The sequence below is a fragment of the Telopea speciosissima genome, chromosome 11, assembly GCF_018873765.1.
Source record: "Telopea speciosissima isolate NSW1024214 ecotype Mountain lineage chromosome 11, Tspe_v1, whole genome shotgun sequence".
In the NCBI taxonomy this organism is placed as follows: domain Eukaryota; kingdom Viridiplantae; phylum Streptophyta; class Magnoliopsida; order Proteales; family Proteaceae; genus Telopea; species Telopea speciosissima.
Genome location: NC_057926.1, coordinates 26050244 through 26067033, shown reverse-complemented (window position 1 = coordinate 26067033; position 16790 = coordinate 26050244). Strand labels below are relative to the sequence as shown.

At 40.6% G+C, this 16790-nt stretch overlaps 1 protein-coding gene across 1 annotated transcript; it reads left to right on the top strand.

The window, feature by feature from the left end:
• The first annotated feature begins 674 nt into the window (after positions 1-674).
• Positions 675-1307, top strand: LOC122644899. Its single transcript, XM_043838266.1, has one exon. The coding sequence runs from the start codon at positions 675-677 to the stop codon at positions 1305-1307; it is 633 nt and encodes a 210-aa protein (XP_043694201.1).
• The last annotated feature ends 15483 nt before the right edge of the window (positions 1308-16790 follow it).

Here is a 16790-nt window from a genome sequence, read left to right as displayed (position 1 = left end):
AGTTTCAAAAACACCCCCTTCCAAGCATTATGAGCCATCCTTTTCAAAATGAACCACGACATGATTCAATTTCAAAAAACCCCCTTCCAAGCATTATTGAATCAACCCCATAGTTAATTCTAGGTCCAAACTTTAGTGTCTTTTATCTGTTTCAAAGTCACTCTTTTCAAACTTTATTTGCGTAAACCAAATAAAAGGACAAAAAAGACTTAAAGTCATATTCTTTAACTGTTCATAGCAATGTCTTAATAAATATCAAGAACATCATAATTTGTATAGTCCATACGACTCACATTTCCACAATTAATCATTTCCTTAGTACTAATATGTTTTATTTCTACTCGACGATTCCTAATAACGTATTTACTAGGAGAGATCATCTCAATGCCTCCTATGGAAGTTTTTCCGCAATATATTTGTTTCTATCTATTATCGCATGTGATAATGTAAAGTATTCAAAAGAAATCCCACCATTATCACATGTGATAATAGCTGTCCATCTCCTTGTATTTGCTATTTATATGGCAATCTTTTGTAATCCAATTCACTCAATAAAAGATAATTCTCTTCCAATTATATCATCGTATCAGAGCCTTGAAGATCCTGGTCTAATCCGATTGCTTTCTTCTTCCTTTTCATCATTTTTTTTGGTGTTTCCAACTTCTTGTTCCATCATGCCGGACCATGACACTATTCCGGTTGGTGAGTCAAGCGATGTGCAGGGAGGATCATCGCAGACTTCTAAAATGACTACTATGGATCCCTCCTCCCTGTATCATCTTCATCACTCTGATAATCCAGGTGCTCTCCTCGTCTCCACACCTCTCAATGGTGATAACTATCCTACCTGGCGACGTGCCATGTGTATGGCCCTATTTGCGAAAAATAAAATGATGTTCGTGGATGGGAGTCTCCCGCGTCCCACTTCGCCACTCTCTGCTGTCCAGACATGGGATCGCTGCAATTTCATGGTGTTATCATGGATCCTCAATGTCCTCACCCGCACCATTGCTGATAGCCTGATTTACGCTGAAACTGCTTCTTCTGTTTGGAAGGAGCTTGAGGACTGTTTTTCTGGTGGTAATGCCGCTCGAGTTTTTCAACTCAAGAGCTCCATTGCAACCATACAACAGGGGACGGATTCCCTCTCTTCTTATTTCACACGGCTGAAGGTTCTTTGGGACGAGTTAGCATCATATGTTGCTGTTCTAACATGTTCATGTAGCGCGCAAAATGCCCTTCACTCGGCTGGCCAGCAAGAGCGTGTGTTTCAATTTTTAATGGGATTGTCGGATGTCTATGCATAGATTCATTCCCAAATCCTTACCATGGAGCCCCTCCCTAATATGAATAAGACATACCATTTGCTCCTCCAAGAGGAGCAACAATGCTCTCTTTCTGCTCCACTTACTGTTGACATGGCTGCAATGGTGGTCAATCGATCTACTCCATCCAAGGGTACCCGCTCCTTTGCTGGTTCTAACGGTAATGATCCCAATCGTAATCGTCCTTTTTGTAACCATTGCAAAATGCACGGTCACACCAAGGACACTTGCTGGCCTCTACATGGCTACCCACTTGGACATTCGAAGCACCGTCATCCCTCTTCTACCCAAGCACATAAATCTGGTTCGCCTGCTACAAATCAAACCAAGGCAGCCAATGCTGCTCCGGCCCAGCCGCCTACGACCCAGTCTCCAGCGTCTCCTATTGCGTCCAGCCTCACCCCCACGCAGATTCAGAAGCTCCTTTCACTCTTGATACCCAATTCCACTGCAGCTCATGCCAACCTTGGAGGTAAAGCCCAGTGTTTTTCGGTTTCAGGTAAGGATTCTCATTTTTGGTTTCTTAACAGTGGGGCTTCTGAACATATGGTTTGTGACATTTCATTACTAACACATGTTACTTCTCTTACATCACCCATTTTGGTCCGTTTACCCACTGGTGCCCACATGCCGGTTACTCATTGTGGCACACGCCAACTTACTTCAGATATTATTCTTCATGATGTCCTATATGTCCCTTCTTTTTCCTTCAATTTGTTATCTATTAGTAAACTCACTCATAATTCTTCCTGTGGGTTTCTTCTTTTTCTTCTTTTTGTGCCATACAGGACCTTCCATCGAAGAGGCTGATTGGAACCGGAACGCTGCGTAACGGTCTCTACCATTTTAATTCGGGCAGTCCTAGTTCAATACCGAATTTATCTCATGCTTTTTCATCTTCTCTTTGGCACATTTGAATGGGTCACCCCTCACGTGACTGTTTGTTTATCTTTATTATCCAATAACTTGTCTGATGTAATTTCTATGCATGGACATTGTGATGTGTGTCATCTAGCTAAACAAACCTGATCCCCATTTCCATTAAGCAGTTCACGATGCACAGAAATATTTGGACTTATTCATTGTGATATTTGGGGAGGTTATCCAATGCCAACTCACATTGGTGCTCATTATTTCCTAACAATTGTTGATGATTTTTCTAGATGTGTTTGGGTATACCTAATGCGCTAAAAGTCCAAAACCTATGCTCTTCTTCTCTCTTTTGTTGCATTAGTTAAAACCCAGTTTGGAACAGCAGTCAAACAGATTCAAACCGATAATGGGAAGGAATTTTTTTCTAGACCATTTCAGGACTCTCTCTAAAGAGGGTGTCCATCACCAACATTCTTGCGTTGGCACCCCACAACAAAATGGAGTTGCCGAACGTAAGCATCGACATCTTCTTGAGGTTGCTCGTGCCCTTCGTTTTTAGCCACACTTACCCTTATCTTTTTGGGGGGACTGTGTACTCATAGCTGCATATCTTATTAATCGGGTTCCCACACCAAATCTAGGGGGAAAGACACCACATGAGTTGTTATTAAGCACTCCACCTTCTTATGATCACTTGCGGGTTTTCGGGTGCCTTTGTTATGCTCATGATCACCACCCTGGTCGTTCCAAGTTCGACCCTTGTGCCATCCGATGCATATTTGTTGGGTATCCCTACGGTCAAAAGGGTTATCGGGTTTTTAATCTTCAAACTCAAGAATACTTTGTGTCTAGAGACGTGGTTTTTCATGAGGACGTTTTTCCATACCAAACCCAAACACCACAACCTGATCCGAACTCAGTAATCCCCTCTCCTTTGGATGAGTTTGATGATCTTACCACCATCTCCCCATCCACATCACCCCCTTCACCAGCTGCTGGTTCACCCCCATCACCACCAGCACCAACACCCACACCCCTTCTCGACCCACCAGTTTTGTGTCGGTCTGACAGGGCTCGCGTCTCCTCCACTCGCCTGAAAGATTTTGTGTGCAGCACCATTACTCAAAGTTCTCCGCCCACCACCTCGCCGTTGGTTGGTAACACCCTTTACCCTCTACATAATTATGTCTCTTATGCTGGTTTTTCTAGTCAACATTCTACTTTCATTTCCGCACTTTCTTCAGATCATGAACCATCTTCATTTCAAGAGGCTACAAAATATCCCCACTGGCAACAAGCAATGCAAAATGAAATTTCAGCTCTGGAACAAAATAACACTTGGTCTTTAGAGCATCTTCCTGTAGGTAAACGGGCTATAGGTTGCAAGTGGGTTTACAAGGTCAATCGACATGCAAATGGTTCCATCGAGCGCTATAAAGCCCGTCTCATCGCAAAGGGCTACACGCAACAGGAAGGGTTAGATTACAATGAAACCTTTGCCCCTATTGCTAAGCTTGTTATAGTGCGAAGTCTACTGGCTGTGGCTGCAATCCACGGTTGGCATCTGCGCCAACTTGATGTTAACAATGCATTCCTCCACGGTGCCTTTGACGAGGACGTATACATGCGTCTCCCTCTCGGTTATAGCAAAGAGGGGGAGACCCGTTACTGTAAGCTTCAGAAGTCTCTTTACGGCCTTAAGCAGGCGTCTCAGAATTGGTTTGCTACACTCACTAAGGCCCTCCTAGCTGCTGGTTTTACTCAATCTCAGGCAAACTATTCTATGTTTGTTCAAAAAGGATCTGGTTCTTTCATGGTCGTTCTGGTTTATGTGGATGACATAATAGTGGCTGGTACTGATATCAATGCCATCCAACGTCTGATCTCATTTTTGGATAATAGATTCCATCTTAAGGATCTGGGCACTCTTAAGTATTTTCTGGGCATCAAGGTAGCACGCATCAAGGATGGAATATTCATCAATCAGCGAAAATATGCCTTGGATATTTTATCTGAATCAGGACTCCTTGGCGCCAAACCAGTCACATTTCCAATGGAACAGAACCATTGGTTAGCAGTTGCTGTGGGCACTCCTTTATCTGATCCGACGCCCTACAGGCGGCTTGTTGGACGGTTGATTTATTTAACCATCACTAGGCCGCACATGACCTATGCAGTGAACACGCTCAGTCAGTTCATGCATCAGCCACCCCAGCCACACTGGGATGCAGCCCTTCGTCTGGTTCACTACATAAAATCAGCCCCGGGCACTGGGGTCTTCTTCTCCGCAACCAGCTCCATGGTCCTTACAGCCTTCTCAGACTCGGACTGGGCTGCCTGTCCCTCTACACGCCGGTCGGTCACTGGTTACATTACCTTTCTTGGTGCAAGTCCCCTGTCATGGAAGTCCAAGAAACAAGTCACGGTTTCCAGGTCATCAGCCGAGGCTGAATATCGTTCCATGGCGGCTGCTACATGTGAACTCATTTGGCTTCGCACTCTCCTACAAGACCTGGGCGTCATACTTCCCTCACCCATGCGCCTATTTTGTGACATTCAGGCTGCGCTCCATATTGCTGCCAATCCGGTGTTTCATGAGCGCACCAAACATATAGAGCTTGATTACCACATGGTTCGAGAGCGCATCCAATATGGTTGTTAGAAAACATTTCATGTGTCATCCAAGTTGCAATTGGCCGATATATTTACTAAGTGCTTGGATGTGACCAATTCTTATTTCTCCTATCCAAGTTGGGCGATCGCAACATACACGCTCCAACTTGAGGGGCGGTAATAACGTATCTATTAGGAGAGATCATCTCAATGCCTCCTATGGAAGTTTTTCCGCAATATATTTGTTTCCATCTATTATCGCATGTGATAATGGAAAGTATTCAAAAGAAATCCCACCATTATCACATGTGATAATAGCTGTCCATCTCCTTGTATTTGCTATTTATATGGCAATCTTTTGTAATCCAATTCACTCAATAAAAGATAATTCTCTTCAAATTTTATCAATTCCAAACAACTTCTTTAACAATGAAATACTTTATCTCAATGTGTTTGACTCATTGAGCATGTGTTATTAGAGAAGTGAACTGCCACAATAATCTCAATATACAGAACAACATTTAGATAGGTGATAAAATGCTTTAACCATATTACTTGAGAGACAAACTCATAGAATGTCATAACTTTCTAAACTGAAAGAAAAATTTTTACTGGAATCTTTCCAATAATTCCATTGCGAATGCTAGGTCTTGTGCAAACTTGAGCATACATTAAATTTCCTACAACTTACACATATTCTACATTTCTTTAAATCATCCATCGGACATTGTTTCAGACTAAGTCTGTCATCCGCCTCGAAAAATATTTATTGTTAAGATATGTTAGGAGTTGAGTCACGTTGGGGGTTGAGTCTAAGTTTGCTTTTCTTTTCTATTTTGTAATTAGGTGTTGTTAAGAAAAAAACACCCATAAATGATAATTTGCAGAAGAAATACGAAAAACAGAGAAGAACAAAAGCACGCAAACACACAGGATATACGTGGTTCACCCCCAAGATGGAAAGCTACATCCACGACCGAGCAACAAAACGAATTTATCTGTCTCTGGGAATGTTACTTTCAGTAGTGGGACGAATTGCGATCGCCATAGCAAGTAGTTGGAGTCGTTGAGCTTAATAGCAATAGCATGATTCAGAGAAGGGGTAAAGGGGCTCTGTGGAAGAGTTGTAGCAGCAGTAAGAGCAGTGGAATTCTCCATTAATGCCTGGGCGATTGATACCATGTTAAAGAAATAATTTCAGAATGAGAAGAGAAGAGAGAAAGAGAGACACAAGAGTTTAATGTGGTTCGGTTCTAGTTGAACCTACGTCCACAGTGATGAAAGTTTCACTACTATATTTTCATACGGTTACAGCCATAGTCTTTATAGGAAGCAATTGAATCAATCAAGGATTGTGTCTGTTCTTTACAAGGAAGTAATTTGAATCGGGATTGACTCTTATCTCTGAGGATTCCATTAACTTTGTCAACAGTATTTTTATTTAAAAACTTTCCTTCTCTGATTTCCAAAATCTTTGCTGGGTGATTAGGATCCTTGAGATCTTTGTGATCCTTGTCAATCAATTGTGCTGGCCTTCCATCCTAGTAGAGAACAATTTGAGCTGTTGGATAGGATTTGAAGGTATTCAAATCAATATTTGAATTGTTTCCTTTCGTAGTTACAAACCCTCCTTTCATAGTTACAAACCCTCAGATTTCACTCACACCCTCTCAAAGAGATAAGGATACTTTATAGAAAAGTCCTAACCTGAGAAAGTACAAAAATGCCCATGGACCCAAAAATTGCCAAACCGGACAGGGTTGGGCCAAAACATAACATATATATAAAAAATATACCATTTCGAAAGTCTCGACCAGCCCAACACAACTCACTGCACTTTCTGAACCGAAATCAGGCTTCACCAATAACAGGTGTTGTATTCCTACTAGCAATACAATTGTTGTTGGATAGATTTATTAAGTAAAGGCAGGCCACAATGGAAAGACACTGAATCCATCTTGGGTTTAGGGAGCTTTTTCCCATTGTTATCTTCTTCTTCTTCTTCAGATTCTTATTGGTGTTACATTTCGTTACATAGTATTAGAGTGATGAAGAAGAAGAAACAAAAAAAAAAAGAAAAAGGTTTTTGTTGTTACTGTTTTGATCATACCTGCTACTAATTTCTCCCGCCGTTATCATTGAAATTTGAATATGAGTTCTCATCTACATTCTTTTTTCTTTCGGTAATAAGAAGAATCATTGATTAGAATTTCATGGAATATGCAAGGCTTCTTAAACAATTAGCTCATGAAGCCAAGGAATGGAATGCGGCTAGAATGTCTTACACGAAATTGGCAGGGCCTTCCTTGTCAGGCTATCCGCAATGCCATTGCATGTCCTGGAAATACAAGAGAATAAAACTGATTGAAAAGAAGACTACAAAGACAATGTCCTGAATAATTGGATCAATACTAAGACGGGTATTGGTTCTTCCAAGGCTTGTAAGAGTGAAAATAACCTCCAAATTATCTGATTCAACCACAATGTTTTCCACCCCATAGATTTAGCATGAAATAGTCCCGCAAGGATTGCAAGAGTTTCACCCACCACTATTGAATTAAAAGCAACATAATCTGAAACTGCTGAGGTTTGTGCACAAAAATTATCTTGGATAATAAAACCACTATTTCCCACTAGAACCATTTTTTGGAAGAGCTGCATTGTAATTTAACTTAACAAAGCCTGGTGAAGGTGGCTCCCAACCAACATCGAAGGATGTAGGAGAAGACTATAAAGGAGTGGACTCTGATTTTGTCTCTTTAAATTCATGGAAAGACTGCTCTGGATGCTATATCACCTCTTTCGGACTCCACTGGTTCTTACTGAAGGTAATATCATTATGGACCTTCCATATACTCCAACAAATGTAGGAGGCATAAGAAAAAGAATCTCGGCCCATGCTCTTATTTGAGGAATATAAAGACTCCCATTCTTGAATCCGGATATGGGTCTTTGGATTTTGGGGGAACATATTAAGATAAAGAGCTACCAAACCATACCACCGGTGCAAAGGCAAGGTCAAACAATATATAATCTATGGTCTCCATCTGACAATTATACCTGAGAATGATGTATCAAAGAGAACATGCCTATGTGATAGAGCCTCCTCAGTAGCTAACCTTTGGACGCAAACCCGCCAAAGAAGGTTCTTAATCTTTGGTAGAGTCTAGGCTGGCCAGATCCGACTCCACACTCCATCCGGAATAGGGCCAATTGAAGTGGATTTGGAGGAGGAAGCTCTTGATGACAACTCATCATCCCACATGTTTGACAGGAAGTGATAAGCTGATTTGACATAAAATTGGCCTGTTATGGCTGTCCCCCAAACTTGACAGCCCTCCAAGTGGTATAAACTAAGCTTGGTATTTAAGAATTGCTAATTTATCCGTTGGGATAAAAAGTGAATCAAGTAAATCCATACACCAACTCCTACTTTCATGGTCAATGAGGTTAGAAACCCATTCGATACTGCACCGAACAGACCTAGGACTTTGAATTTTGAAGTCCTTATTTGAGGGAATCCACTTATCCTCCCAAATTTTAATTCCAAACCCATCACCTACTTGCCACATGAAACCTTTCTAAAGCATTTTTCGACCCCCAAGAATGCTATGCCAATCCCATGAAGGTTGGTTACCCAGCTTTGCATGTAGGAAGTCGGAATTAGGAAAATAAATAGACTTTATAAACCTGGCCCAAAAAGAATCCGGTGAAGACCACAAGCGTCATGTAACCTTAGCAAGGAGTACCTAGTTTTGAAGGCAAGGGTCACAAAAATCCAAACCTCCTTTCTCTTTAGAACGGCCCTTAATGAGTCCAAGAAATCCAGTGAATATTTGCTGTCTTCTAAGTTACCTGGAAAAAATTTGCGGTTGTTTTCCGAATTTGGTTGTGATGAGAAACAAGGAACTTGAAATGGGAATATGCATAATTTGACATGGACAATCGTTGAAGGTTTCTACTGCTAGTTTCTATGGTATTGGAGACAAATCTGATTATGATTCAAGGTTTCTGTGCTATCATTGATATCGATCATAAGTTGCAATTCTATTGGTTGTCCGATTGCTATTTCCCTTGTTCTTGTTCTTCAGTAGATATTGGAACTAGTTATCGCCTTCTCTTATCGCCGTGGTTTTCACTTTGGTTGTGGTTATCCACCTCGACGAAAGTCCACACCACCGCCTCCTTCGTCGTGGTATGGACTAGTGTGTGCATGAAGGAGCCCTCTCATCCAGTTCTACCACTGGTATTGTTTTACCTCCAGCCCATGATTTAGATTTCACCATTCACTCCATCGTTGAAGATTGAAACTAAATCCGGCAGGAATCAATGCGGTTTGGTGAGGCAACTTGATGTTTGAAGCCCTCAGTGGATTGGATCGAAGATGGGAAAATAATTGAACCTAAGTGGTTCTTGGCTACACTGGTTTTGTTTAGGGTGAGGTTGATGACGATAAGTTTTTTAGTTCTTTTTATTGCTTTGTTTTCCAATTTTAGCTTTGATTTTGCATCATATTCAAATTTTTTTTGTTGGTATAAAGAGGGCTATTCATTCATGCCCATCTAACGCCAGCAAAGGAAAACAAAATACATAAACAGATAGATAACATGATAAACGCAAGGTATGGATATATGGTATTCAAAACCAAGGAGTAGAAATTGAATCGATCTCACATGCCATTGATTGGGTCATCTAGACTAGGGGTTGGGTCACAACCACGTCCCTAGAAAATAGGTTGTAGAGACAGCAAATTTTAAGTGCATGCATATATGTGCCAATAGAGGGGCCCCATACGTGCCAAACAGTCTAACATCATACTGTCCACGCGTGCCGACACGCTGCCACAACCTACTTTCAAATAGACTTACCGAATTGACAAATGTCTGTTGGATCGACGAGTGGAGATTTAATTGACGGCAAGCAGACCACCAGAATTGCTACCACAACCTACTTTCGTTCAGATCAAAAAATGAATTTTGATGTGCTGATGTGGCTTGAAAAGATGGCGAAATAAGCTTCGGTGGGGATGGCTGATGTGGCTTTTGTTTTTGAAAACTAGTAGCAGTATGGTTGTAGTCAGTTGAATGCTTACACTTTTGATGATCGTAATATTTCATCAGCCAACAATGGAATAATGAAAAGCGGGAAAAAAGGAAAGTTGAAAGAAAAGACAAAGATTGAAATGTGGAAATGGTTAATGGATAGAAAGAACAATGATTGAGAAATGGACTAAAGACAATGAAACATGGATAGATTGATTGACTAGAATAGTGGGAGAGTAATGATCCCCAAAGTATAGTAAATTGTGGAAAGGATGAGATTGTCTAGGAAGCAGAAGTAAACAAAAGGAAGAACACTAATTAGAGAAATCCATAATTAAACTTCAGGAATGGAATAGATACACGCATAGACGCGGCGAAGCAAACAACACGAACAAACACGGCAGACAAGAATACATGAAATTCCTCCATTGACCTCTCTGCTATCATATGTCTCTTTCAGTCTCTCCCCACGAAAAAACCCTCTTCTCTATTTCCCATGAAACCACCGTCTCTGCAAATCGTCGCTTCCTTTCTTCAGTCTCTCTAACAATGAAACCACCCTCTCTAAAATCCCTCACTTCCTTCAATTTATCTCTTAAATATACATACATACATATATATACATATCTCTTCAATATATATATATATATACTAGTAAACCCGCACGTGCACGTGTGGTCAAATATTGGGGGAGGTAGAGAGGATTGGTGAGGGGAAACTGAAGAGGGGGAGAATTTTTGGAAGAGAGTAGGAACATGAAGACGAGACAGAGAGAGAGAGAGAGAGAGAGAGAGATGGATGGATGGAAATTAGAGGTAGGGGAAAGCATGGAAGGAATTTGGGAGAATTGAGTTTTGGTGAGAGAGGAAGAGAGAAGATATGGGAGGGGAGTTCATGAAGAGTTGTTGAGATTATGTCTGGAGATCAACAATAATCTGTTATAATTCTGAACCCTTCCGTCTTAATAATTTCAAGTGTTATTTTCCCTATTTCAAGAAGTTCTTTGTTTCGGTTACATAAGAATAAGTAGCCATAAGATAGATGATCGAGTCGTTGAACCAATAAAAAATAAACCTAACTAAACATTAATACAGTGGAAAGTAAGGGTATTGAACTACGGGGAACAGAGGCTAAGTTGCACAAAATTAAATCAAGTCTAAGGTGGAACTAAAAATGCAAATTAATTAAATTAAAGCTAACACTAGCAACTGATTAAATCAAACAAAAGATGGTGAGAAAATACTGTTTTTAGGTTGAATCAACTTTAATTCAGATTCATCACTCAAACTCTCTCATATTCGGCTCATGGCGACTACAAGCCCCATGGCAACCACAGAAAATAGGGTCCCTTCTAAGTATAAAGTATCTTGGCAAAATTGTTGTCCGATCGCTATAATGGATCGAAAGTTCAAAGAACTCGGGTACGCACAATCCACTCAGGTATACCGTATCATCGATACGACCACATGAATCAATTCAATACTATTGCTTGGTAGGTTAAATTGAATCACAGAAACAAATTATCCTAACTAGATGTAAACATGATTACACAAAAATCACAATGAGATGCCTAAGTCTTTTCCAAACAATCAATAATAAAAGAGAATGAATAATTAAATCATCCTTAAAGTATCATCTTCCCAAAAACAGCAGCAAGTTTAGTTACTCATTTAACATAAGTGAAATAAAGAGAAGTTAGGGATAAAAGCCAAGGAATTAGAGGGAACAAGAGAGTAGAAGCAATGGCAACAATGGCGATGGTAGATGCTCTTCCTCTCCTCTTCTTCTTCTTCTTCAAGTCTTCTTCTCCCAAAACCGTAGAGCTAGCATCCTCTCAAAAAACTAAGAATGAACTCCCCTCTTTTCCTCCTTGTTGAATATATGTCCCCTTTTTAATTCTCCCCCCCTTCCTTTTGAAATCTAATCCGTCTCCCTTCTTTTTGAAATCCATTCCTCTTTTTTAGCGGAGAAGTGATATGGATTTTGAAATAAAAAAACTAAACAAAGAGAGAGAGAGTCTGACTCTCAAAGGGATTGAATCTTATCCATTCAGGGTTTTAAGTAAACCCTGGCATTATATGAAGGGGACCAAAAACGCAGAGGGGGCAGTGATCCACGTTTTTTGCCTGGCCCCCTCTTCTGCGTTTTTTGGGTTTCTCTCTCCCTCTTTGAGATCTCTTCTTCTTCTTCTTCTAGTTTCTCTCATATGTGTTTGAGAGTTAGGGTTTGTGAAACCCTAGATCTGTGCTGAAGAATTTGAGAGCATCTAGGATTGACTTGAAGAACCTTGGTAGCACCATTGGAGGTTCAGATCTGTTTGCTTGGAGCGCTCACTGGAGGAAGAATCACTGTCTATTGGAGGAGCAACACTTAAGGCTCACCAGGTTAGCAGTTCTTTATTAATTCCTTCAGTTTATTGATTATTAATATTTATGGGATGCGAAAGAAACTCGAATCGATTGATTTCCGCTGCGCATTCGAGTATGGGATGGATCCCTCTTGCCATGTGACGGACTAGAGATGATTTTCTCTGTCCCTATTGTGATAATTGATTTTATGGGACACAATAGGGAAGGAGAAACCCTAATAGGGATGCATCAGGGTTCCCATGGGCGACCATGGGAAACCCAAAAATTTATTAGGGGCACCCATGGGACACCATGGGATAATCCAGGGTGTACAAAACCCTGAGGATAAATATCTTGGTCTCCCTAGGGAACCATGGTTTGATCCCTGGACCGTTGTTTGACCAACAGTGTGGTATCAGAGCCACCTTTTCCACCAATGAATATTGAATAATTAATGGTTAATATGATTATCATGAGTGGGATGCAAGTTGGCACATGGGTGGTTAGAATATGGTTGTTGTAACAATCTTTTCATATGCACATGAGTAGTTATAAGGTTGTTAGTGTAACAACCTACCCATGTGATGATGGATTTGATTTGTTTTATTTATTCCAATTATTGAAGCATGTATCCAATTAAAGAGTGATTATTAATTTTATTAATTTAAATTTTTTTAATCATGTTTTATATGTGGGGGGGGAGAGTGCACGCTGCCAAGCCACTGCGCACGCCCTCCCCTTGTTCCTTGCCCTTGTGCGCATGCCTTAATGGGCTGCTGCCTGCTGGCAGCAAGCTCTATCCATGGGCTTTAGCCTACGGGCAGCAAGCCTACGGCCTGCAGCTATGGACTGTTGCCAGTGGGCCTTGGGCCTAAAGGCTGCGCAGGGAGTGCCTGCGCATGTGGGCTGCATGCACCCCTTTGTTTTCCCTCCAGTTTAACATTAAAAAAAAAAAAACAAATTTTTTCAAAATAGAATTTTTTAATATGTTTTGTTTTTAGAGGAAGAAGATGGGTGAAGGGATTCTTCCCTGCACCCACTTGTAATTAAAATTGTGATTTTAATTCATGAGCTTGGATACATGTTATCACATGTGATGTGGTGGTTCAATAATTGAAGGAATCCATGTTATAATTTTTGTGTACTTGCTTTAAGGCCCATGCATGAAATTATATTATGATGTGATTATGGGAATGGCATTCTAATAAATGGATGGATTGTTTATGCATGTGATCCATGGGGTTATGGGTGGATGTGATGTTTCTCTCTCTTTCTCTCTCTCCCCTTATCTTTTTTATAAACAAATGTACTCCACCCCATGGGTAGCCCAAATGGTGGGTTGATTTTTTCATGCGGGATTTCTTTATTATTATGAAAAGGAAAGTGTATAGAATTTTTCTTAGGTTTCCATTGTAATTTTAGAGAAGTTAGGACTTCCAGGGCATGTTGATGGTGATCCACATGTGGCGCTCAAAGCTTATGGAGATGCAAGTCACCTACTTTGAAGACGTGATCGGGCGGAGGAGATGATCGAGGTGTGGCATCCATGGCATGATAAATGCACCCATAATTATTAGTTTTATTTTTATTGGGAGGGTTCTTTAATTGCTTCTGATAAAAATGCCGACATTTCATAATCACTTTTAATTAATGTTGATTAATTATGTTATTTTATTCCATCCATGATATGTATGTGAGAGTTGTTTAATCCCTCTTTAATCATAATACATTTATGATATGGACTAGTCTTAATCGGTAGACATATCCATGGCCTCCTATTGAAGACAAATATAGAGATTGTGTGATATGCCCCGCATACGCCAACAGGACATTGTCAGGACCACTGTCACATTTATCTATATTTACCTCTATCGAGATACGTTAGGGTATGGATAGTGAGAGGGCACTACGACAATGGGCCATCTTTCATGATTCTATGATTTTAACTAATGCGATAGGTAAGTACATGACTTGGGTGTGTGTCAGCCGACAGGATCTGGATATGGCATCCAGGTGGTCAAAAATATTGGAAGCCCATGAGGCGGACAGCTTAGTCCACACTACCATGGTGTGTATAATGACTCCCGACAAGGTAAGTTATGCATGCAAGGGTTGTAGGTATCCAATTCATCTTTTGGGTTATTAGGGAAACCCAAATCATGAAAGACCATTGATGTGTATGCTTAATTTATTAATTTCAATGGTCATTAATTGGCATGTGGTTATTTACTAGTGCATGTGTAGATTAATATACGATGACTGCCGTTAATTCCAATCTGTTAACACTCATTAGCGAATACAAACTTAATGGTACAAACTATGTCGATTGGTACCGGAGTATTAAGTTGCTCCTGACTGCTGAAGGACTGTACACAATTCTAGATGAACAAGTTCCTCCTCAACCCGACCCGAACGATTTTGAGGTAAATGAAGAGATGCAGGAGTTCCTCATGAGGGATTCCAAGGCATCACTCTATATCCTAGGATCGTTGGAAAAGTCAATTGGGTCAAGGATATACGCACTGCTGGGGGTAAAATGGATAAGCTTGCTGAATTGTTCAATAGGCAGTTGATACACGCACATTCTGATGCTATGAGTCAAATCCATAACTCCAAGATGTCCTAGGGGACTCCAATGATGGATCATATAATGAAAATGATCAATCTTTTTGAAAAATTGGAATCCATGGGGACTGATTTTAGCCTGCGAAACAAGACTGATATGATCTTAGCGTCACTCACTTCTGCCTATGTACCTTTTAGGATGTCCTACAGATGTCCAAGAATGAGATGGAGCTCACCGAGCTTGCTAATGCACTGGTAGAGGCTGAAGTGTCCTTGAAAAAGGACAAGACTGAGGTCAATGCAACTGAGGCAAAACCTTCTTCAAATGGGAAGAAGAAGAAAAAGGAAAGTAAAGGTAAGACCCTGAAAGCCAAGGGTGGGAAGTCTGGCAATAAAGACAAAGGTAAGTGCTTCTATTGCAAGAAGGAGGGTCACTGGAAAAGAAACTATCGTGCTTACCTGGCTATTGTGAAAGACAAGAAGCCGGATGAAACAAAGGCTGCTAAAGAAGGTACATGTGATGTTCACGTTCTTTATGAGTCTAATTTATCTTTTGAACCAACCAATTGTTGGTTGGTGGATAGTGGTTCCACTGTTCACATTTGCAATGATTTGCAGGGGTTCAAGGAGACAAAGAACCTGGAAAGAAATGAGGTGCGTCTTCGGATGGGCACTGGAGCTGAGATCATGGCAATGGCTGTGGGAACTTTTATTTTGAAATTTAGTTCTGCTAGTTTAGTTTTAAAGGATTGCCATTATGTACCCTCTTTCAAGAGGAAAATAATTTCAGTTTCAAAACTTGTTTTGGATGGATATAGTTTTTCCTTTAATTCTAAGTTAATTATTCGTTTTAATAATTCCTTTGTGGCATCCAGATATATGCAAAGTGGTTTGTATTTTCTAGATTGCCCTATTAGAACGAATGTTGTTTGAAATATTGATTTGAAACGGAAAGCAGCTCCAATGAACTCAACATATCTATGATATCTAAGATTAGGTCACATTAATGTGGACCGAATCAGTAGATTGGTGAGGGATGGACCCTTAGAGAGTCTGAGGGTGAAACCATTCCCAACCTGTGAGTCATGCCTTTAGGGTAAAATGACCAAGAAACCCTTTAGCAATAAAGGTACTAGAGCCACAGATCTGTTAGAGTTAATACACACTGATGTGTGTGGACCCATAAACATACAAGCGAGATATGGGTATGAGTACTTTATCACATTCATCGATGATTACTCTAGATATGGTTACATATACTTGATGCGTAGGAAATCGAAAGCCTTTGATAAATTCAAAGAATTCCAAGCAGAGGTAGAAAGACAGCTCGATAAACGCATCAAGTCCTTACGATCAGATCGTGGAGGGGAGTATCTATCGGATGAGTTTAAAGAACATCTCATATCCCAAGGGATAGCTAGTCAGTTAACTAATCCAGGCACACCACAACAAAATGGTGTATCCGAACGACGCAATCGGACCCTATTGGATATGGTCAGGACGATGCTCACTTATAGTGAGCTGCCTCTTTCTTTCTAGGGGTATGCTTTAGAGACGGCGATATATATCTTAAATAGGGTTCCATCTAAGTCAGTAGCCAAGAAACCCTTTAAGTTGTGGAAAGGGCGAAAGCCCAGTATTCAACACTTTAGGGTATGGGGTTGCATAGTACATGTGCGAAAGCAACAGACAGACAAGTTGGAATCCAGGACTTCGAGATGCTATTTCTTAGGCTACCCCAAAGGCACGATATGCTATTATTTCTATGACCCAGTTGACCAAAAGGTCATTGTAAGTAAACATGTCACATTTTTGGAGGAAGAAATGATGACCCAGATCCGAACTAGTAATCAGTAAGGAGCTATCAGATGGCTCAGAAACGTCACTTCCTGAAGTGAGACCAACTGACATACCCGCTGAAATACCAACACTTGAGGAACCTCAATGCAGTGGGAGGACTATTAGACCACCCACCAGGCTAACTCTTCTAACCGAAGAGGAAACAGTGGAAGAGTTCCACATGG